This window comes from Octodon degus, unplaced genomic scaffold, assembly GCF_000260255.1.
Source record: "Octodon degus isolate 3935 unplaced genomic scaffold, OctDeg1.0 scaffold00027, whole genome shotgun sequence".
NCBI lineage: Eukaryota > Metazoa > Chordata > Mammalia > Rodentia > Octodontidae > Octodon > Octodon degus.
Genome location: NW_004524603.1, coordinates 8,543,926 through 8,567,390, shown reverse-complemented (window position 1 = coordinate 8,567,390; position 23,465 = coordinate 8,543,926). Strand labels below are relative to the sequence as shown.

Genomic DNA, 23,465 nt, shown 5'->3' with positions numbered 1-23,465 from the left:
TTAATCTCTGTAAGGACATATCTACAAGGACCTAGGGACCTCCCACTGAACCTGTAGAAAAAAATCACCCCCCAGCCCAGTACACTTCAGTTTGTTAGTTGCCCAGGTAACAGTTCCTGTTCCACTTCTATGGCTGCTGGTCTCTTAGAAACAGCTGGTCACTGTGATGCCTGGTGTAGAAACCAGTCCCCCAGGTGACAAGCCATTCTGCCTCTGTACTTCCTGTTTGCTTATCCCATAGAAGCCCGAGATCCCCGGAGGTGAGGGCCTGATCACTCTCAGTGAATATGCACATGGTAAATCAGCCTCCAAATCCTGAGTGTCGCCTCTGTGCTTTTTCCTGCTACTGAAACCACAACTTTATGTTCCACATTGTCTTGCAAGACCACTCTGGGAAATAGCCTTTTCCTGCTGGGAACTCAACATCCAGGCCATCGCAGCTGGCAGTTAATTACACCTGTTCCCCTTGAGGAACACCAATACATTATATAGAGTGCCGTCCAGAGTTTATTATAAAGTGTTGAGTATAAGAACCCTCATTACTGGTTTGTATGATGTCACTTATAAATTCGTGACTGTAGGTAGGTGTTTTGCCAAATCCTGTTTTCTTAAATATAATTACAAAGGAAGCAAATTAAATTTCAGAACATTTTATTTATTCATGTATTTATTTATTTTTGGTACTGCGAATCAAACTCACTACTTCCTGTTTGCCAGGCAGGCGCCACTCCACTGAGCTATATCCTTGGCCCTTCAGAATGTTGTAAAAGTTTGTACGTGAATTAAAAGACACATTTTACCTTTAAAAAAACAAAAATAATATCTGAGATTACAGCTATACACATGCTACATATATACACATATAGGCAAATACACCAATATTCTTATAACATTTTAATAGACATTGAATTTCTTAATGAATTCCTTGGAGAGCAATTTAAATTGTCTATCAAAACTGTTAATCACATATAGGGCTCACAACTCTTATGGATCCATTCATCATAATTTTATTTGTAATAGGAAAATGCAAAAGACAAAAGAGCAATGTACTAATAAAAAAGTACAGAATATTATTCATCCAGAGATTTCCAAGCTTTCTGAGTTCATGAAACTCTTAGGGTCTTAGTAATTTTTCCATAGTGGTTATAGGTCATCAGGCTCAACAACATAAAAGTAAAGCTTAATAATCAAGCAGCCATTTCAAAAACATGCTGTATAGTTTCATTTCATTGAAAAATTTAAGTAATAGTAATTATTTGATAATAGGATAACTGTATTTGCCCTGGACACCTCAGAGTTTGGAATCAAACTGGACACTGCTATCTTCTCTACTGTTTTATTTATTTATTTATTTATTTATTTATTTGCTTTATATAATGATCCTTACACAAAATGCTTTTTATCAGAAGAATGACCATGAACTCAGTGTCACAGGAAATCACTGGAAGGAATGTAGCATGCTGAAATATTGGAGGGGAAATCCCATCAATCTAGGGTCCCATCTTCTGTCTAAGAGCTGCGCACTGCTGATGTGGTTCCTTTGAAAATGTTACACACATGGTGGGCAGTGCCAGTGCAATATGTCCTGCTGCCCAGGGGTGACATTACAGATAGACTCAGGCTTCTGACCATTAAAATAGTGAGAAATTCAGAATTTTTAACTTTGTTCTCTATTTTATTTGTATGCTTAAATTGTTTCTAAATTTTGTTTAGCATGAAATATGTAGACCTAAATAGGAATTCAGAATTGAATATGCTATGTAAACTCTGATGAATATTTTAATAATATTGATAAATAATTGGGGTACTCCAAATACTTTCAAAGCAAGATAAACATTGAGGGGAAGAATGTAAGACTCCCAGAAATTTCTGTTTTCTGTAAATGAATATGTCCTAGCTCTTGTGACTTGACTCCTGATGTATGATAGAATTTAAAGATGAATTATGATAGAATTTCAATTTAAATTATGATAGAATTTAAAGATGAATTATTCATCTTTCACTAATAAACTTTGAAGTATCCTAGCAGATGAGAAATTCTGAAACATTAGCATTGGGCAAACATAACCCCAATTTTCAAAAAATAGAATTAGACACTTTAGGTCATAGATTCTACTGGTTTGTGATGAAAATCATGAATATTCATAGACACACAACACTTTCCACACAGAGCTGACTGTTTCATAGGCCCTGTGAAGCCCCTCTGTATGCAATATCATGCCAGGAATGTCAGCTATAGACAAATTCCAGGACATGCCTATTAGAGGGAGGCACCAAAATTTATGAAGAATCAGGATAAACTAAATATTTTTTCCTTTTTATAAAACTGCTGCCTGGTAAATCTCCTCTCAAATCTTACGGTTGTTGTCATGATCTGTAAAAGGTGTACCTGAGTCACCCTTTTTATTTATATGTGTTCCTCTTAATGTAGAGACCCTTCTTTTAGAAGGAAACTTGGAGCTATGTTAGAGTCATTTTTGTGGTCACTCCTGTCTCCTTCACGTGTCTGTGCAGCAACCAGACTCATACCTCAGAGGCTGCCTGAGAACTAGCTTGAAACCTAAAATAACACCATTTATGTAACATTCACCCTACGTATGCAAGTCTGCTGAGCGTTTCAGAAGCCTGGCCTTTTCTTCACAAAGTTAGAAGGTGTGGTGTCTGACTTCCCTGAAATGACGCTGTTTCATTTTTTTCCAGAAGTGGGGAGGTAGGGCTGAGGTCACAGAGATGTAAGGGTATGGATGTGCTGGTAAATGCCTGACAGGAAACTGGAAAGAGAAGAATGCCCTGGTTACAGCATTCCTTGATTTTCATAGTGTAAATACCCCACAATGGCTGATTTCTTGTTACCAACTAGATCGCACTGAGCAGTGGGTTGGAAGGAGTTTCCCATTAGTTCTCCATGTACTTTGTACATCATATAGACACAGTAGGCACAAACAACCTTGACAGCACACAACATAGCAAATGCACAGATGATTTCCGAATAGTATTCATTTTCTGCTTACTGTACTTTATTTTTTTCAAATCTTACAGACTGATTTTAAAAACCAACTGTTTAAAATCAGTTCTCATGAACAAGAATGCATGCTCTGGCACCTTTGATGTAATACAGTACTGGAATCTTTAGTGGGAGATGGCCTAAGAGTTGATTTCATGCCCTTATTACACCATAAAATGATTCATTCGCCATTTGCAATCAAACCATTAGCTACATGGCTGTCTGGAACAAATATAGTGACGCAGACGGGCTCTGTTTCATTTCCCAACTCTGAGCCAACAAAACCAAAGGGCGGGACAGTAGCCTGGTCTTTAGCTTGGCCTTTGTCTGATCTGCAAGCTCTAGGATAACCCTACTCCAGATACTACAGCATTGTCTGTTGTAAGCTCTGCTTTCCCAGTCTCTCCCTTGCCCACGTCAGAACCATAACACAAGCATGTTTAGCTCTTCTAATATTAAGGGAATCCAGACTCCTTTGGCTGGTAAAAATTTAAAAAGGTAGCCCAGTTACCTTTTATCTTGCCGGTGCTCTGTCTGGGTTGCAGTTCACCATCAGAGAAGGTTGATCACATTTCAGTGTGCTTTCCAGCCAGCAAAGAGGAACAGAGAATGAAGAAGACTATGTCCTTGTGCGTGAGGGACAGTTCTTTGAGTCCTGCAGTCCTTCCATTTAGATATCAGGAAACCAGATTAAATTTCAAAGAGATTGACAAATACTTTCTGTTGAAGTGGTAGGAATATATGCTGCTGCAAAGCACTATTTTTCCCTAAAGAAAGCACTTAGCGATATCTACTGACCTGTGCTGTACTTTCTAAGTCCTTTCTGGCTAATGAAATTGTGACTGTGGTAATATCTCTCAATGCAAGTTTACTTGATGAGGATGCTGTTAAGAGGACTATCATAAGAGATGTAAGAAACATCAATGATCTTACAAACTCAACATTCCTTTATGCTTACAATAATTACAATATACAAAAATATGTGGCATACTAACTACTTCATTTTCCCAGTGGGATTATGCCACTAGGAGTACCAGGCAACAATGCAATGTCACATGATTATTTCCATAAGGAACTGAGATCAGAAACCACTTAATTGTTAGGAATCTGATAAGTAGGCCCTTTTCTCCTCCATGGGCTAGGCCCCATGCCTGGGGTTGCAGAAAGAAAGAAAAAAAAAAAAAAAAAAAGATCATTTGATTAATTGTACCCAAGGAAAATGAAAGCCTCCAATTAAAGAAATTATGCACACAGAGGCATAATTTAAAATCACTGTCTAGTAATATTTCTCATAATATGATACTACATTTGCTAAACCATATTTCTTTAATATGGGGTCTGAAAGAAATAGTTGAAAAAAATGCAAACAGGAAGTATAGCAACTCCATTTAGTATCAATAACTACTATGTCCTACCAATTGGTTTTAAAGCTGTCTTATTGCTATGTGTTTGTCAATAAAATTATTTAAAAAATAACTATTATCATTGGTATCAGGGTCAAGTACGGAGTTTTAGGTAAGATCAACTCAGTTCACTGGAGAACAGTTTCCCAACACTTCTGTCATCTTAAACTAATTCTGTTCCTCCTTTAACAGCTTCTTAATCCTTCTTATATTTTTATTTTTCTCACCCCTCCATTGTCTCTGAACTGTGTCAAAAATAAGTAGAGCCAACCATGATTAATAATACTTAATTTGTTTGCATTTTATTACTGCTTCATAGGCAATAATTACTTTGTGTTTTTCCCTAAGACTAATTAAGCATTTTAAATCCCATGACACTCAATAATAGAATGTGATCCACCTAGGCACAGAGATATTTTATGTTTTGAACATGAAATCCTGACTTCTAAAAATGTTCGAGCTATTGCTTTTATTTTCAATTATGTAAAAGAAAAATTGGTGATGACAACATTGAGGAATTTTTTTATTTATTTATGTATTTACATATGTATGTATTTATTTATTTATTTTGTATTTTAGGGAAGTGTCTACAGGGTGTTCAGGGTCTCCCTCCTACACTATACTGGTAGTGATCTGCCTATTTACAGCCTCCCAAGAGCTGGGATTACAGGTGCACACTACCATGCCCAGTCTTAATCCCTGTGTAGTGTGACCCAGGGGCAAGGCCAGCACAGCAGGCCAGGGGATTGAATCCCTGGCCCCTGAGCCTGCTTGCAGGCACTTTAATCCACAGAGCTATTTGGCTGGCCCATTGGGGAAGTTTTAAAGAGAACTAAAATATGAATTATGAATCTCAGTGTTATAATTGTGATTAATAGTTGCATTTATTTATTAATACACTAATAGAATGTCATTTCTTGTAATCCAGATATTAATTATAATATTGCATTATAAGCATTTGAGGTCATAATTCTTTAAATGGACCAAAGATACACAGAAAAATACATAGCTCCTTCAATAAGCAATAATAGCCTCAGGACACAGTAAGTAGTATTTGGGTTAGAGTTGGGGTACAATTTGGAAGAACTACAATATATTTAAGGATATACTGCTCAGCTTATAGTGTGTAAGTCCTAAGAAGTCCCTAATCAATACAATAATAATATTTTTAAGTATTTTCTGCACTGGAAATAAATATAATGAGCTTTTGGCTCTACTAGTCATTAGACCATAATGAGTGTGCTGAGAGTAAATATAATATTCTTTGCTTTGGGCTTTATTTTTATCAAGTTTTTATACTAGTGCTTGTTACCTAGAAAACTTCTAGAGGCATTTATTGATAATATGCCTTTGAATGATAAACATGAAAATATATTTGGAACACTACTTTAGAAAAAATGTTTATCGCATAAAATCTTTTAAAACCTTCTCAAGAAAATTTATAAAATGCCCTTATGTTGTAATATGCAATGTTCCTGCTTTATTGCCCAAGTTATAATGATCAGAATTAATGATTTCACGTTGCACTTCAATAACAATGTAATGTGTAGAAAATTTAGCAGCTAAGATAGCATAATGTCCACATATTTTGATTGTGATGAAGACAATTAATCTTGATTTAATTCACAATATTTTTTATTCATGTAATGCAGCATGGATGTTAATATTTCTTATTATTTTTAGATAACTTTTGGAGGCATACCTTTCTCCGGAAAGCCGAGTTCCAGTAGTAGAAAGAACTTTAAAGGCTGCATGGAAAGCATGAGCTACAACGGAATCAATATTACTGATCTTGCTAGGAGGAAGAAATTAGAGCCATCCAATGTGGTAAGAGCCAAAACATGGCCCCCAGGAATCATCACAGAATTCCTTGTCACGTGTGGGGTGTTGGATAGCTACTGCTACATAATGTGTCACTTTGGATGTGTTGGGTTCAACAGTGTAAAATAATGGCAGATGAACATCAATTAAACATTCAGCATGGGGGAAATTTTCTCATGAAGTGTGTAGACAGGAGATATATACTTGGAGCTTCATTCATCAACAGTGTGGGTCAGGCGTGTTGTAAGTGGGTGTGATCGTGTGAGAAAAATGTTGCAAGAAAAACATAAAGATATTTAGATGAGAACAGTCAAGGTTTCACCTGAAATAATGTTTCCAAGGTGATTTTGTGTCATTGTTGTAGAACGTGGACTCATAATACATGAGTTCCAAGGTTACAATGCTTTTCTATAATGTTATTTTTATCTAGAGAATTGCTATATATAACACACAAATACATGCATGCTATGTACACAGCCTTTGTATTTTAAACTTTGGATGAAATGGCACTAGAATCCTTCTTTTTCTTTCTCATTTTTTTTTCTTTTTCCTCACAAAATGGTGCATAAGCCCAGACTCTCCAATGTCATAATCCCATTTCCATTATTTGCACCTGTAAGCAGAGATAAAATGTTCTCTCTGCCCGGACCTCATGGTTGTTCCAGAGTTTTATTTATTCAGTACTACAGAGAGTTGAGCTAGGGAGGCTCATTCCAAAGTCAGCCACAGCTGCAAAACAGAATCTGGTGGTAAATGTGGTTTCAAACGTAAATAAATACCAGAAACATTCTGTAACATATAAATGCTTTCTAGACACATTCTACTTTAACTGATAATTGTATGGGAAGATATAGAATAAACTTTTGCATCAAAATATACATGGATACTGAAAATTCTAGGCAAGACAAAGACAAGTAGGGCATTTATTAAGCACCTCTACCAGAGGAAATATTTATATAGCAAATTTGCTTTGAGAAATTCTAGGTGATATTTCAGTGAAATCAACCCAGTGCTCATGCCACCCCATCTCCCCACAAACTCTCTTACACTTTGTGCATCAACTCCAGAGTTAGCCACATTACTAAGAAACAATCTCTACTTTTTCTGAGACACGATCTCAAAACATAAGTATGTGGTCCATGTTAGCATCTGAGCTATTATACATAGGCAAATCTTTGCATTGGTTAAAAAGAAAGCCTTTAAAAATAATCTTCTGCGAAGATGCAGAACAAATTTAGCTTAAGTATTAATTCAGATATGGTGGTTAATATGCTCAAATGGAACAGGTAGGCATCTGTGAAATATATGTGGCGTTCTAATATACATGCATAGATGTGTATATACTGTACAGAAATATGAGCGAGACTGCAAACTGATTAAAATATCATTAAATTGTGCTCTTTAAAATATTAAAGCTGGAGTAGAGACGTTAGAAACAAATGTAGAATCTCAGATCTTTAAAGGAAGAGGTGGTAGGCACTGCAATGTACGCGTGTATTAAGGGTAACTAAAATTCCGCTTCTACCAGAAGGACACATATACTGATAGGTCCATCAGCATTAATGCATTATGATATAAACACACCTCATAAAAATTGAAATAGGTTCTGAGTTAGAAAAATAATCAGTTGTCGAGATGGTAAATGGTTAATAGTGATGCATAGACAGTAATTACACAGAGAAACCCACAAAGATACTTGCTGCAAAATGTCGAGCGAATACACAGTTATTAAGTAAGCACACAGTGGATCCCAGAGTTCAGAGGTGTTGTGTACTGGTGGACGCTGACATTGTCACAGAGAAGCAGCAGCAGCCTCGCTGGCCTCGGCCTCAGCACAGCCAGCATGAGTGCTGTATCACCGTCTCCCCGAGGTCCACCGGTCCACATCCAAGCCCCAAACACAGGCTGTCAGTATATCCAGGTGACAACTGTCATTCTCAGGACTAGCGATGCCTTAAGTCCCTTGCCTGGGTGATCGGCTGCTGCACAATGTCAGGTCTCCCACTCCAGCAGATTCCTGTTGAGTGTGTTCCCTGCACCATGTGGCAATGTTGTGCTGTGTGTGTGACACAGGCTCAGGCATCACTTTGGGACTTGCAGAACACTTTATCTAAAGTTTTCTCCCATGAGTGCTTATTTTGCTCCACGTTTGCCTCAAAGCCAGTCTCTTTCTGTTTTGTAGGGAAACTTGAGTTTCTCTTGCGTGGAGCCCTACACGGTGCCTGTCTTTTTCAATGCAACCAGTTACCTGGAGGTGCCCGGACGGCCTGAACAGGACCTGTTTTCAGTCAGTTTCCAGTTTAGGACTTGGAACCCCGATGGTCTCCTGCTGTTCAGTCATTTTGGGGACAACTTGGGCAACGTGGAGATTGACCTCACAGACAGCAAAGTGGGTGTCCGCATCAACGTCACACAGACCAAGATGAGCCCCATCGATATTTCATCAGGTCGGTGAGATCTCTTTGACATTTGCTGCTTAAGCTGCTCTTGTTATTCCCCAAACTTACAGTGCCTGTTGTTTTGTGCTACAGTTCAGACGTTTGAGATCATTTCTTACTTAGACTGTGTGATGACTGGATAGTGAAAACTCAGAAAATTACTATGAGGAGGAAGTTTGCGCAGGAAATTAACTCCAGATTGCCTTACAGTATTGAAATCGTAGAATCCATGCAAATGCTTATTTAATTTAATAGAGAAATTGGTATTCCCGTAAGTGAACATTTTGTTTTTAAAACCAAAAATGACCATAATAACATATCAATATCTGCTGTCTTTTGATTTTGTGCATTAGATTTTTTTTCATCATCAGTAACAAGATTATACTAAGTTGTAAAGTTAAAAGAATATTCCGCTGCCTAATGCAAAACTCAATGGTGATGCTACCAAAACTACTCAAGTAGTCAGAAAAACTATGTAAGAGTTAAATACAACTCCAATGGCAAAAATAGTACGTGTTATGAACATACTGGTAAAGTAAACAGGGATATTTTTAAATTTGGTTTTGCACTGAAACAAGAAGCTGAGGCTAAGATATTATCAACTGAGAGTGATGCTGGCCTAGTGTCCAAATAATATGGTACAAGGTAAGCTATTCTTCCTAAGTGAGGTATTATAACCCAAGAAAAATTGACAATGTAGAGCCAATAAACATTAAATTATTTTACCAAAGGTAGAGATTACATATACTCTTGAAGTAGTCTAGTGTTATTTGTTGTAAAGAATGACATAGTAGAGGAAACAGAAAATATACTCGCGGAGCAGTTAGTAGAAATATACCCATGACTGAGAAAATTCAGGACAGAGAGCTCAAGGGCATGACTGTGGACTCCAATTCTTTAACTATGCATGTTATTTCGTGCTGCACTGCCTACACCCAGCATGGTTTCCAACTTACCATGTCATTATGGCCACCAATTTTTCCCTGAACTATAAGCCCCACTGAGGGCAGAGGACAAACTCTTCTGTCTCTTGCTTGTACAATGGCACCTAGAAGGAGAGCTCCACACATGCTCAAGAGAAGCTACAAGAACCATTCTATCACAGATGTATCTGGGTTAAGGAGATATAAAGCTATTTTGAAACACCTATTTGTACAAATTCTCATTTGCTGTGTGTTTTGCTTTTTCTCTGACTGCTCAATTAAGATGATTGATCAATCATATTTTATTATTTTTTCTCTGTGTAAACTTACCTGGGGAGATTCAGAACAAATAGAAATTTCTGGAGAGACTAAAATAAGACAGCATAAAATGTTTACCATGGATTAAAAGCTCCCCACTGTTAAGATTTCAGATTCTTTGCTAAGAATTCAGTATACAAGTGCTAGTATGAGTTCTCCCTCCTGAGATCCTCTGAACAAACCCAACTTGCTGGTGCGTTTCTAGGTAACAGAAACCATGCTATTTGAAATAATGAGAACTAAACAGTGATCCATAAACACATTATTAGTTTGGTTTGTTTGGTGTAATATATGGTTCCATGCTGTTTTCACTTGATTTACTGTGTGTTTAAAAAAATAACAAGAAGAAACAATGAATAAAAGAATCAAATCTGTGATCATTTTTTAAAGAAGTGCTATCACTGAACCCAAGGTCCTTCAAATGCATTACATCCCAAGTCCTTTTTACCTATTTTGAGGCTGAATCTGGCTGTGACACTAAGTTCCCCAGGCTGAAATCAAACTTGTCATCCTCACGCCTCAGCCTACCAGAGTGCTGAGATTACAAAAGTGGGCCACAATGCCCAGGTCTCAGATGACAGCTCTTAATTAGATACTAAGCAGCATGCATTTTACTTTCTGTTTGCCCTACATTCTAATACTGACAAACAGAAGTAATCTTGCTATAAAAGTACACACATGTGATCCAAGCACTTGGGATGCTGAGACAGTGGGATGCAGGTTCAGTTGATAGTCAACAACCTATGTAAAGAAAACTAATAGAAAAATTGTCTTACTCTTTCATAAGCTAATGAAAATATCTGAGTTCCAAATGTAGAAGTATATTTTTCTCTCTCTCTTTTTTTTTTTTTTTTTTTTTTTTTTTTTGGTTATACACATAGGGGAAACTAAGAACTTGTTAGCTGTCATTGTTCACAGTTGAGGAAAAATAGTACAATAGAAACACATCCTCGTTAAAAGACAAGCTGTGGTTTGTTATTTATTTATCCTAAGATTGCATATGTAGTTCATGGGAGACACTTCCTCTGTGCTTTAACAATTTCAGTTAAAAGCATAGATAACTTAGCATAAGTAGCAGCACAGAGAAAATATGTAACCCAAGACTAGTACTGATGTTTCCTTTAACAAAAGAAATGAACATCTAGTGCATCAACTCTCCTCTTACCAGTGTGCACATCAAAGACTGTCACTTTTGCTTCCTTGTGCAAATGGCTTGCCTACAAAAGCTTTGCAAATGAGAAAATCTAGGAGAGACAAGCACCTCTTCATGATATTTTTTCTGTTCACATGCAAAGCAAAGCACAGGGAGGTCAACTTAGGGACTCTTGGATTTTCTTAGTGTGCACTTGTAATTCATTTTGATTTTAGTTCTGTGTTCCAGGATGAAAGTAACTCCACTGATTCAAAAAAGTTTTTTTGTTCTGTCCTGTATAATGCAGTTGCTTAATAATTCAAAATAAATCTTCCAAGTAAGAGAATGCCCAATACATTGCTTGTGTTTCCCTTGTCCCTTGACTTCCAAGTTAGTATTACTTTCCAAGAGTCTCATTAGGTATTGATGGTTGACTCAATTCATGAAATTTAGCTGAATCCTAAGTAGGTTGAATTTGCAGAATAAGTCATTTTTCATGTAAACATTTTCCAAATTGCCACATCAAATTTAAGAAACATTCATATAGATACAGCTATAGATGGCATTTATTGAAAATGGAATGCATACTTAGGCACTTACTTTCAAGAATGAGTAATAAAAGAAAAATAAAAGCTGTTTAAAAGGATCTGAAGAGGGCAGTGAGATAGCTCAGTGGACTAAGTGCCTGCTTAGGCAAATACACAGACTGGGGTTTTGTCTCTCGTACCACATGATGCACGGGCACAATCCCCAGGCATGTTGAGCTGGCAACCGAGACTAGGTATGGTGGCACATTTGTAGTGAGAGTCTACCAAATGTGATTGAAAAAAAAAACTGAAGGGCACTATTTGGTCCCTCTGAGAGTTGATTTTTATTTTATCTTTCAAATTCAGGATCCTGGGGGAAAATAGACAAGGTCTATACTTTGCACTGAGTTTCATCAAAACATAGAGGAAGACATTTTATTTCATACTTGATATTTGCTGACACACCATTTTATAAAATAAGATACACTTGGCTACTTGAAGTGTACTCTGATAATTTTGGTGTTTTCTGTTTGCTTTTTTTTCTTGGAAACCTTGACATGACCCATTGTAAGGATCTCATGCTTCAAAAACAGTTTGGCAAACATGGGACTCATGGATTTTTCTTCTCATTTGAGAAATCAGAAGTTTAAACTTTCTAGATGCTTAAGATCATTTACTCCATCATTCCACTTGGAGGACTTCGTGTGTCCTCTAGGAAGACTAGTGTAATGTTATAAGGGTAATTAGAAATGACTACTATATGTTACTATCTGATGTAGAACCAAAATCGAAGTTGAAAACCATAGCTTCCATTTGAAATGTGATTTTTATTATAAAATGTCTTAACTTTATTTTCCACATATAACAAATATTTAGAACAATCGTACATTTTTCTGTCTTCATATTAATGTGGTCATAAAATGTGGTTTAGCATGTGTATAATGGGAAGAAGATGGTTTCCATGCATGAAATCTCTCACCTATCAGGAAAATACCGATGTCTGCGCATACGTAATCAAGCCTTTCAGCAAAGTCTTTTTGAATTTGTCCAACTGCAGAATCAAGGGCTCACCAAAGCTCAAGCATTGGTACCTCCTTGGTTTACTTAGCCAAGACCATGTTTGTTTGTATCTGTTGCCAAAGGAAATCCTTTGTGGCCCACCATGACCTGTGCAGCAGCAAGATCCTGAGAAGGAGTGATGAAAGATTAAGAAAAACCTAGACATGTACTGAAAGGAAAGCTGGGACCGGGCATGATCTGACTTCTCTAACTGGGAGGTGGCAGCAGTCCAGTGAGATCCGCACCTTGATTTATGCATAGTGAAAAGGGGGAAAGGGTGCAACAGAGTCAAAAATACAAAAACATTTTAACAACTTTTATAATTTTTTCTGATCTTTAATTTTCTTAAATAGATTTTAAAAATATAAAAGTATCACATATTAATTGGATTCTTAGCAAAAAGACTGAGAAAATGTCCCAGAATTAATGAAATAAGTTATTTTTAGATGACTTGGCTCTAAAATATATAGGTTCCTCTGTGAATGAGTTCATAACACATACTGCAAACTACTTTGGCTAGGTCATTTGGAAAAAAAAAATCTCCATTTTTCCTTTTTTATGTAATAAAATAAAATGAACAGCCCCACCCCAAACCAAAAAGTGCAAGTTCTCATTGCCTTACAGAGGACACTGAAAGTAAAACATTCTTAGAGCCATCTAAGCTACAGCCAGCATGGAGGAGCCCCAAGTTCAGATACCTGCTGCGCTGGCCTTGTTCTGGTCCCAAGGATCTCCAGACCTCCGGCTCAGTGGGAGACAGCTGCTCCCCACAGCGCCCTGAAGTTCGTTACCTTGTATCTTAGTGAAATTCCCTATGACTTTCACTGGGGTGTGATGAGGAAGGTGGAGGTCCATTCTTGGTTTGTGTAAGGCTGGAAGCATGCTGGGAATACTGACCACAGCCAGGTCCCACCTAGAAACAAGGTGTATTTGGTATTTACTGTGTAATAAGCAAGAGAACCCTTCTTCTCTTATTTGTGAGCATTTTAGCAAGTAGCTTGCACATTCATATTTCTTTAAAAGCATTAGGTCACCACTATGTCCAGTATCCAATGAAGACTTGTATTGTGAGGTATCTGCATTGTATCAGAACCAATATTTCCTTTAGAATATAATTTTTATGTTTTGATTACCGGGAAATGATTTCCAAATTTCCAATTATTTTAAGAGTCCTCAAATAAATGTTCATAAGTCAAAAATGAGATAATATATATGAGGCATTGCTTCATACATTTCAGGCGACTTATTAGAATGCATTATAGAAGGTGACTGGAGAATCATTTAGGTGTCATCAGGTGCGTCATGGCCTTAGGCTGGGGAATAAATCAGTAAAGCATAGTTTGTTCCTTATTTCAAATTTAAAGCACAGTTATTACATTCCTTAAATGTTACTCCTTTTTTACTCATTACATTTGAGTAATTTTAATTTTTGTAAATTAAGTACCCATAGATATTTATCAAAGTATACAAACAATGAAAGAACTTAAAAACAGACAGGTGATTTTAAAGAATATATTCTGATACAATGTATTATTTTGTCAGTATATATTATGTTTTTCAACTGAAATTTAATACCATGTGAAAGTATAGTAATTGTGACAGAAATGTTTACAAAAATGTGGAAGAAGAGTATGGTCCTCAAATTATTTTTATAAATATTGCATATAGATAACAAGATCAAAACAGAACTCAGTCTGAATAATATTAAGGTAACTGCCCATACTAGCTTCACAGGCCATGTACTAACTTTAATACATTTTCTTAGGACCTATATTTTTACACAAATTGTCAATTATAATATTGCTAAAAAACATATTATAAAATTATAGGGGACAAGTAATATTCCAGAAAATTATAGCACAACAATATTGTGTGTAGAAATTACAAAACTACATCCATTTAAAAATTATAATTTTTCTACCTAATTAGAAACATAAGCATTCAATTTTAAGAAGTTTGTTTTTAAGTATTAAGTTCTAACTTAACTCTTTAATAGAATTTACATAATCAGAGTATTTTATATTCAGATACAAAAATGTAGGTGTTGGATCTCTGGCTTAGTGACTTTTCTCATTACTGAGACAGAATACCCAACAGCCAAAGTTAAAGAAGGAAAGGTTTATCATAGTGAAGTTTGTAGAGGCCTCAGCTCCTCATTGACTGGCTCCAAGGCAGGGGGGTACGGCAGAGGGGATTTGCAGAGAAGAAATAGTCCATGGCGAAGCAGGACAAGCAGCATGCAGCAAGCGACAAGAGGCAAAGCTAGTTTTGTCCCTTGTATCCTACCTAGGCTACCCACCCTCACACCCAAGGTGGGGCAGCCTTAATCCTTGCATCACACCCTGAATCAATCCCAGCCTCACATCATTGATCTGAACATCACACACCCTAGATCCAACCACCTACAATGGCAGGTGGCTTTGGAGGGGAATATAGATACAAGCCATAACAATATCCAATATTTTGCTTAAGAATAAAGGTAACTAAGTTTGGATGCCATTTCTTTGCGTAATTTTTAAATTACTTTTTCAGTATAGACAGCTGGGATGTTAAATAGTGAGACAAACCCCTACATAGATGAAGGTATTGTACTGGAAACTCTTGGTAGCTATTAGGGAATGACTGACTTCTTTTTCTTTCTTAATGGCGAATCAGTCAGGCAAACCTCTTTATTTCCAAATAACCTACAACATATACTTCTACACGGCAGTGTCTAAAATTAACTTTTAGATTCTCTTCTGCTTTGCTGAGCCTTGAGATGGCTTAGAAGTTGCAACACCACTCAAATCCATCATTCTAGGATGCTAAAGACGAAGTATGAGTCTTGAATCTCCAGGAGAAAAGAGAGAGTACACAGGAGTGTTCACAGTGGCTTGAGCTCACTGTATTTTAGAGATTCAGTTATTTACCTGGATCTGATCATGTAGATATCCTTGAACACACCCACGAATATTTGCTGATCTTATTTTCCCCAAACTCACAAAGAAACAATGAGAGCCACAGGGATCCAGGTAGAAGGCATCTCAGTGGCAGCCCTGTCTCCTCTAGGTAGATTCACTGACTCTGCATTGTGCTTGATTCCCCACCCTGGCTGTGCTGGCACCAGGCAAGCTGGCAGAAGCCTACTTTTAATTCTACTTCCAGGCCAGCTGGTGCCCTTTTCACAACAGAGGCATTGTATTTCAAGCTGAAAGAACAAAGAGGCTGGGGGTGGTTTTCTGATATTAGGTATTGATTTATTCTTTAGAAAGCAATGGGGGCAGTTTAAATTATAACCACACTCCAGGATACCATATCCATTCTAGTTTCTACAACACTTCCGGGCCCTTAAAAATACTTTGACTTTTTTGGGGGGGATGAATAAAACATGGTCGTGTGTGCAACTTTTGCAAACATTCATGGTTGAAATTGAAGTAAAAACTGTCCATTGTGAGAAGGCTTTGATAAGAGTTGCAGTTTATTGTGCATAGAAGTAATCATAGTGAAAAACACTCTGATATCACTAATAAAAACTATGACAATAAAAAGATGACATAGCTCAGAAGTCCACAGTTAATGTACGTTTGCATGTAGTTGAAAGTACTTCCAAAGAAAGAACACAGATGGTTAGAGAAGCAGATTAGCTTTATAAAAAGACTCCTTTATTAGTGCTCCACTAAAGTGTAACAGCTGAAATTGCTCCAGCTGAATTATGAGTAATTGACAAGCATAAGCAATATGGATTTACATACTAGAAAGATATCTAAATGGAGCTTGAGGTAGGGCAGGCCAATTAGCTCAGCAGATTAAAGGACCTGCTTAGGCAGATGCAGTGGCCAGGGTTCGATCGCTGGCATGCCTTGCTGGCCCCGCCCCTGGAGTGTGCTGAGATAGCAACTGAGATTGGGCATGGTGGGCGTGCCTGTAATCCCCAATCTTGGGGATTGAACTCTTGGGAGGCTCTTGGGAGGTTGAACACAGAGGGATCACTAAGAGTCCAATCAACATAGCGAGACGCTATAGACACTGTACTAAGTAAAAAATAAAAATAAATTAAAAATAAATTAAATAAATAAATTGAGATTGAGGGCCAGTAAGATAGCTCAGCAGACTAAGTACCTGCTTAGGCAAGTGTAGGTAGCAGGATTTGATCCCCGGCACCATATGCCATGCCATCCCTACCTCTAGGCCCACTGAGCCAGCCACCAAGACTGGGAGTGCTAGGGCATGCCTGTAATCCCAGCACTGGAGAGTGTGAAAACAGGAGGATCACTATGAGTCCAAATTGCATAGGGAGACCCTGTATCAAAAAAATAAAAATAAAATATGAAAAAATAAAAGTGACAAGATCTGCTGAAGGATTAGTTCCTCTAGATACCCAACATGGTATCTAGCCGTGGATATTTCCTTAGCCTCTTTTCCTTTGTTTATAAAAGTCTTTGCGAGAATATTCAAGAGGTTCCACACAGTAGATATCTTTGACAAACATTATGTCAGGAGATAATTATGTGTCTGCTCCCATTTTTACCCATGACTCAAATCCATGATTTATTATAGTTTGATATATTTCCCCCGAGAGCCCTTTAACTTGAGCACAGACTCTACTTCTGGTAACTGAATTTCTGCTTTATCTCTGAGTCCTGTTGTCTCCTCTCCAATTACTGTTTTGTTTTCCTCTCAGGCCCCATGATCCAATTTTTACAATTAAAAATCTGCCCAGGACTTTGCTGTAGCATTTAGTAGCATCTGACATTTTTTTTTTTTTTCCCTGAAAGATGCTGGAAACATCCTTCTATATTTTTTCTTTCTGTGGACGCTTTCAGTCTCAGCACTGTTTGCCTTTCTCATAGCCTCTTAGAGGCTGACCCCTATCTGAGACTTCTGCACAGGCCCTGGGCTCTTGCTGTCTCTACACACTTCTCTTGCTCCCTTCTTGACACTGGAGAACTGCTTACCTCCCCTGGAACGATCCTTCCTTCCCCTCATTCCTGTTCCCTACCTTTTCATTGTCTTAATGCTTAATCCCTTGCTTTGTTGACTTGGTCCTAAACTGCACTTATCTATGGCCTCTGAGTATTGCTTACTTCTCTGGGCATGAATTTTAACCATCCCTCAACCTGAAATGAAATGTCTCTGTCAATCCTTATGCAGGTGCTGGACACATCTCTGCTTGTTGCTGTTTGTCTCTGTCATCGAGTCCCTCTTGTCTCTAAAGAAGCTTACTTTGTACTTATTGGGGGAAGGAGGCTCGATGTCCTTTCAGCTCTCTCCCTTGCTCTGATATCAGTGATGATACCCATAATAATGGCTAATGCACTTGAAGGATTACGGCATGCCTGTCACTGTACTAAATCCTCTACATTAATTCTATTCTTGCATAGGACTCTAATAACCTTCTAAGTTAGGTGGTATCAAGAAATCTTCTCTGTAACTCATTGGCATTCATTGTAAAATCATTCTTCTAATGATCCAAATTAAAAAACTTGAGAAAAATCTAATTTTGTCCTCCATCTCTGCTGGGCTCCTATAATGACTTAATAATTACCACTAGTTAGTTTGAAGTGCCTCACTCATCCGTTATTTCCTTGCCCTGGTTTAAAAGTGCAATGCTTGAAAAGATAGTCTGAACATCCTCTGTGTGTGTGTGTGTGTGTGTGTGTGTGTGTGAGAGAGAGAGAGAGAGAGAGAGAGAGAGAGAGAGAGAGAGAAAGAAGAAGCAAGGGAGAGAGAAGGAATGGAGGGAGGGAGGGAGAGATAAAAATAGAGAAATAGAAACAGATGGAGAGAGGGGAGAGAGGGAGAGAGGAAGAGATGGAGAGAGAGAGGAAGAGAGAAAAACAGAGATAGAGAGGGGAGAGAAAGAGAGAGAGAGGGACAGGGAGAGAAAGAAAGAGAGGAAGAGAGAGGGAGAGGAAGAAAGAGGGAGAGAGAGATGGAGAGAAAGAGAAAGAGAATGAGAGAGAGACTAAAGCAGACCTCTGAGTGAAATAATGGACATCCAGAGCCTTTTTAAAATTTTTCTTTTGATACAGAATCTCACTAAATCATTAAATCATCCAGGCTGAACTCAAACTTGTGATCCCCCTGTGCCAGTCTCCCAGAGTGCTGGGGCAGCAGCTGCGCACCACTAACCCCAGCCTGAGAAGGCAATTATGACCATCTGAATTTCCACAAAGAATATTTCTTTTCAATTAGGGATCTATTTGTTTTGGCCCCGGAGTGATGAGCATGGGATGTGGCACCAGACTGTCCCGTGGCTGCTATGGATTAAAAGTTCTCCCTTTGTGGCCCTCACAGATTAAACAAAACCAATGTGCCCAAGTAATTCTCCTAGCAAACCTAAGAAGAAAGACTGGCCTGGTCTGCATTTTGTAGATGAAGAGAGGAAGGAATAGAGATGCGTGACTCATTGGCTTCTCCAGCTAGTCATTTGTAGAAGTTGAGAAAGGGACCTTGAATCCGAGGCCACCTCCAGGCCCTTCGGTGGCTTCCTGGTTCCACCCCTCCCACTCACACAGTGCTCTGGTTTTGCTTTGCACAAGCTCCGGCATCACCGCATAGGGACACTCTGAATTCATCACTTAACAGCCTCACCCTTCCTCACTGGGCTTCTCAGAGAAACCTTCGTCATCATCTCCTAGTTTCCCAATTGTTTCCCCACCAGGTCGTTCCAGCTGGCGTTTCTGAAATGTGCGGAAAATAGTTCGGTTCATGACCCTTAATGAAAGGACAAGCCCTCATTCCTCAGGACGCCATGCAAGTCATGGACCAACTGAGCTCGGAGGAGGCGCTGGCCTCGTTTTGGCTCTGCTCTGGGACCTGAGTTCTGACCACTTCCCGCTCTCTTCCAGAACTCTTTCCCATGTCTGACACCTGGGGCTACTCCTGGGCATCTTCCAAGGGCCACCGTAGGGCCATTTTCATTTCCAGACCCCAGGATGCAATTTGTCATCCTCTAGGATAGCACTTCCTATCAGGATTAATAAGGAGTTCTCATTGTTCCAGTGTATATTGCAAACTCCTTCATTACCTTGTCTTCCTCCTAGCCACCCTCTACTGCTTGCTGCAACTCTTGTCAGGAAATAAGTGACCAGTACTTCCATCTTTGCCTTTTTGGGTGTGGGGGCTGCCTGGTTTGACAGCTGGGCTCTCTGGAGTTCCCTTGTTCTTCTCCCTTCTGCCTCTCTACGTAACACCAGGCCACAAGTTCCCACCTAACCCTAACTTCCAAACTGCTTCTGGTGCATCCTGTCCCTATTAAAATTTTTTCAGAGATCCCAACAATTTTTAGATTAATGCTCAGGTCTTTTACATAAGCCTAAACCCTCTTGCTATGGTCATCTCAAATCCTTTTAAACCTTTAAATCTCTTACTGTTTTCCCTTGTTAGCCTCTTTTAAGGATTTCACTTACTTTATCTATTACATTATCCCCGCATTTCACTACTGTATCAGAAAGTATTCGGGCTCCTAAAGCGTTAAGGACAACAATCCCGTGCTTCTTCTGTGGCTCGTCCAATTCTGAGCCTGGAGTGATCTCTCACAAGTGGCTGCTGTACAAATACCCTGTTGAATGACTTTTACGTGAACTGATACCAAGTTCCTGGAGCCCCGAAACTTCATAATTCTGTTGTCTTCATCAATTTATTGGAACCAAATTCCTTATGAAAGGGATGAGGTAGTATCTCAGAGAAAATAATTGCTTTGCTGTAGGAGGCTAATGTGTGTGAAATCGGTCAGGACCTGAATCTTTATTTCATACTTTCATAGTAAGAAGAGTGATTTTTAAAGATATCAAAGTCTACCTCTGTACGGGCTGAATTATTTTATGAATAAAATAAAAGCATATATAAATTTGCCAACAAATGTATTCTCACGAGCATGGTATGAAGTAAAATCTTGGAGTTAATCATATTCCTTTTATATTTATTTTTTCACACAGAATACAAAAAAAGAAAGGTACATGATTAAAATTAATTTAGCTTGCTTCTCTTCTTCAGACCTGGGAATGTATTTGACAAGCTAACTCCAGGGGAAAAGAAAACAATCAAAGCTTTCCCTACCTTCCCCACACACTCCTGATTTCATCAGTCGTGCAGGTGGTTAACACCGGCATTTCCCATTTGTGAAGAGAACCAAGTGCGACTTTGCTTCTCAAGGGAAATGTTATTCCCGGAGGATCAAATCAGATTGTCACCGACCTCTTTCATTTGGTGACTTCAGGCAATAACATTATTATTTATGTAGCCAAACCAAACACACTTCTGAGAAACTCGATAGGAAGCACTCTGAGTGCAAAGTGACAGACAAACCTCATGCTAGTCTTGCACCTTGACCCCAGAACCTTTGCGCGGAGCTTGCCGGTGACCATGCCCCCTTGCTTCCTGCATCCCAGCTCCTGCATTCTGCAGTGCTGAATGAAAACATAGCTCACAATTTCTCGCCTTTCCTCACAATCTTTATAAAGCCATGCATTTTAGGAAAATGTAAAATCTGGGTTGCATATGTTCATCCATTAGCAGGTGAGCTTGCAACCTTTTTTACCCAAAAAGTGACTGGCTCCTATTTCATGCTGGATAATCAAAGCCATAGGCATAGGCAGCAAATGGGTTGTTCATGAATTGCTTGATGAGGGAAATAAATAGCTGTAGAGATGCCAAGAAATACTTCCCCTAGGAAACTAAGAGGAAGGGAGGGGGGCTCTCTCTCTGTTGCTTCTGCCTGAGGCAGTTTGTAGTGCAGGATGCAATTCATTACCCAGGACAGGTGGTGGCCTCCTGTTGAACACAATGGAGAACAAGGATGCAAGTACTGAGGATGGGTTCCAGCACCACAGGGGGAGTGGTAGGGACGGAGAATACATGGAGGCGCGTGCTGCGGAAAAAGATAAACCTTTCGTCCCCAGCCAAGTCAAAACCTCAACACTTAACAAATCCCTATCTAATTTAGTGCTCAGATGTCTCCATTTGTCACCTTTGAAAGATACGGAATATAAAATGTCAAGTCAGTAAGATGATAGGATGTTAAACAAGTCAAGTGATACCTCCTCTAGAATTGGTATAGTCTGATTCTTTATTCCCTTGTCCCAAACACTTGCTATTTGGGTTACAGTAACAACAGCAGAATAAACATTTCTGGTTACCCTTTTCACTCTTAATTTAACACGTAACCAGGTAATAAAGCAAAGTGGAAAGAAAATATTTTGAGGGTCAGATCTGATAAAGCGCTGGGATGATGGGAAGCCCTTAGCATTTGGGGCAATATCTTGAGATGTCTTTGGCTGGGGAGAAGGGTGGTGGCGAATGGTAGACTGCTCCTGGCATCTAGAGGGTAAAGAGCAAATATCTTGAAAAACAGCCCACAAAGCATACTGTATGAACCCCTGTCTTCCTTTCAAGGAGTTATTTTAACACCAAATAATAATAGTGCCAAAGCTGCAAGCCCCAATCTGAGGGTTCTGTTTGCATATCCCTGAAGATAAGAACCCCCAGATAGCCTTCTTTCTTGAGTAAGAAGTTAATAAGCTAAGGCAAGGCTGAGTGGGTAGCTTGATGTTCTAAGTGCCTGCTTACAAGGTAGAAGGACCCGAGTTCGATCCCTCGTGTCGCATGCCACTTGGGCCGGCCTGAAACCAGGTATGATGGTACACGCCTATGATCCCAGCACTGGGGAAGCTAAAACAAGAGGATCAGTATGAGTCTGAGCTGCATACTGAAACCTTGTATCAAACAAATATATTTTTTTTAAAGTTCAGACAAGCTTACTCCTGAGATCCCTTTTTGTTCTATTGAGAGTTTTTATCGCTTTGCCAGTTTGCTGTACATTATCATGGCTTCCCCATTTCCCCTTTAAATCTACATGCTTTGAAAGCTCCAAGACTCTGGTTTTTTACTTCGCTTTTGCTTACTGTGTGGAATGTGTGCAGTACAAAATGAAAACTATAGATTCTTCTCTCCTGTGTTTAGGAAAATATCATCAGAGAGCACTCCCAGGATGCGCTGTTGTGTATTCTTCCCTTCTTATCTTTTATGTTGCCTTTTTCTATAAGCTCCAAGCTCAGTTGCCCTAAATATTTGGTGTGTCTTGTGCTTCCTTCGCTGCAATGTCATCCAGCCAGTTTTATCAGCTACAGGCACAAGTGCATCCCGTGTCTCTGCCAGGAGCCAGTGGATCGCTATCTAAATGGGCCAAACCGTTAAGTATCAATATTAGATTCAAGGGATATAAAAATTAATTATATTAACAGTAAAAGAAATGGAATTATAGGACAGAAGAAAGCCACAGCTAGCATCCATGTGTTTGTAAACCTTTTCCTTTGGGGCTTCCTCTTTAGGAGAAATTCTGCAGTACAGGGTTGGGAGATCGGTCTTTCCTTATAGTTCTCTTCTCCATGTGATTTCACTCTTACTTGCTGATTACACACAGAGAGAGACACACACACACATACACATACACACAAACACACACATTTGGTCTTTCTCTCCATTCAGCAGTATCCCATATTGAATATTAGCACATGAAGTACTCAGAATTGGGCGCTGACTTTAGTAAATAAAGATATAAAACATTTATAGAGTATAATAAAGATATAAAATAAATAAGTGAAAAAATGGTAAGGATAGAGATTTACCCTTAGACATAAATGATAAGAAAAGGCCAGGCTGGAAGAGAAAAAAATGAAACAGAGGCCCCGTGACTTGAAAGAAGGTGACCACACATACACGGTTGAAAGGGCAAGAAGGAAGAAATTTACATGGAGAGGTTTAATGCGCAATGCTAAGAAGTGAAAAATGAAAATCACTGAAAAATATCTGCACAATGAAGTAGCATGGTATTCTTTTGCATTGATCTCTCTGCCTTCTA

At 38.7% G+C, this 23,465-nt stretch overlaps 1 protein-coding gene across 1 annotated transcript in view; it reads left to right on the top strand.

The window, feature by feature from the left end:
* Cntnap2 (contactin associated protein like 2) overlaps positions 1–23,465 on the top strand; it is a 1,699,165-nt gene that overhangs the window by 380,656 nt on the left and 1,295,044 nt on the right. The window contains 2 exon segments of the mRNA XM_012514194.2: positions 6,091–6,234; positions 8,411–8,675. Of these exon segments, the coding sequence (XP_012369648.1) occupies positions 6,091–6,234; positions 8,411–8,675 (409 nt within the window).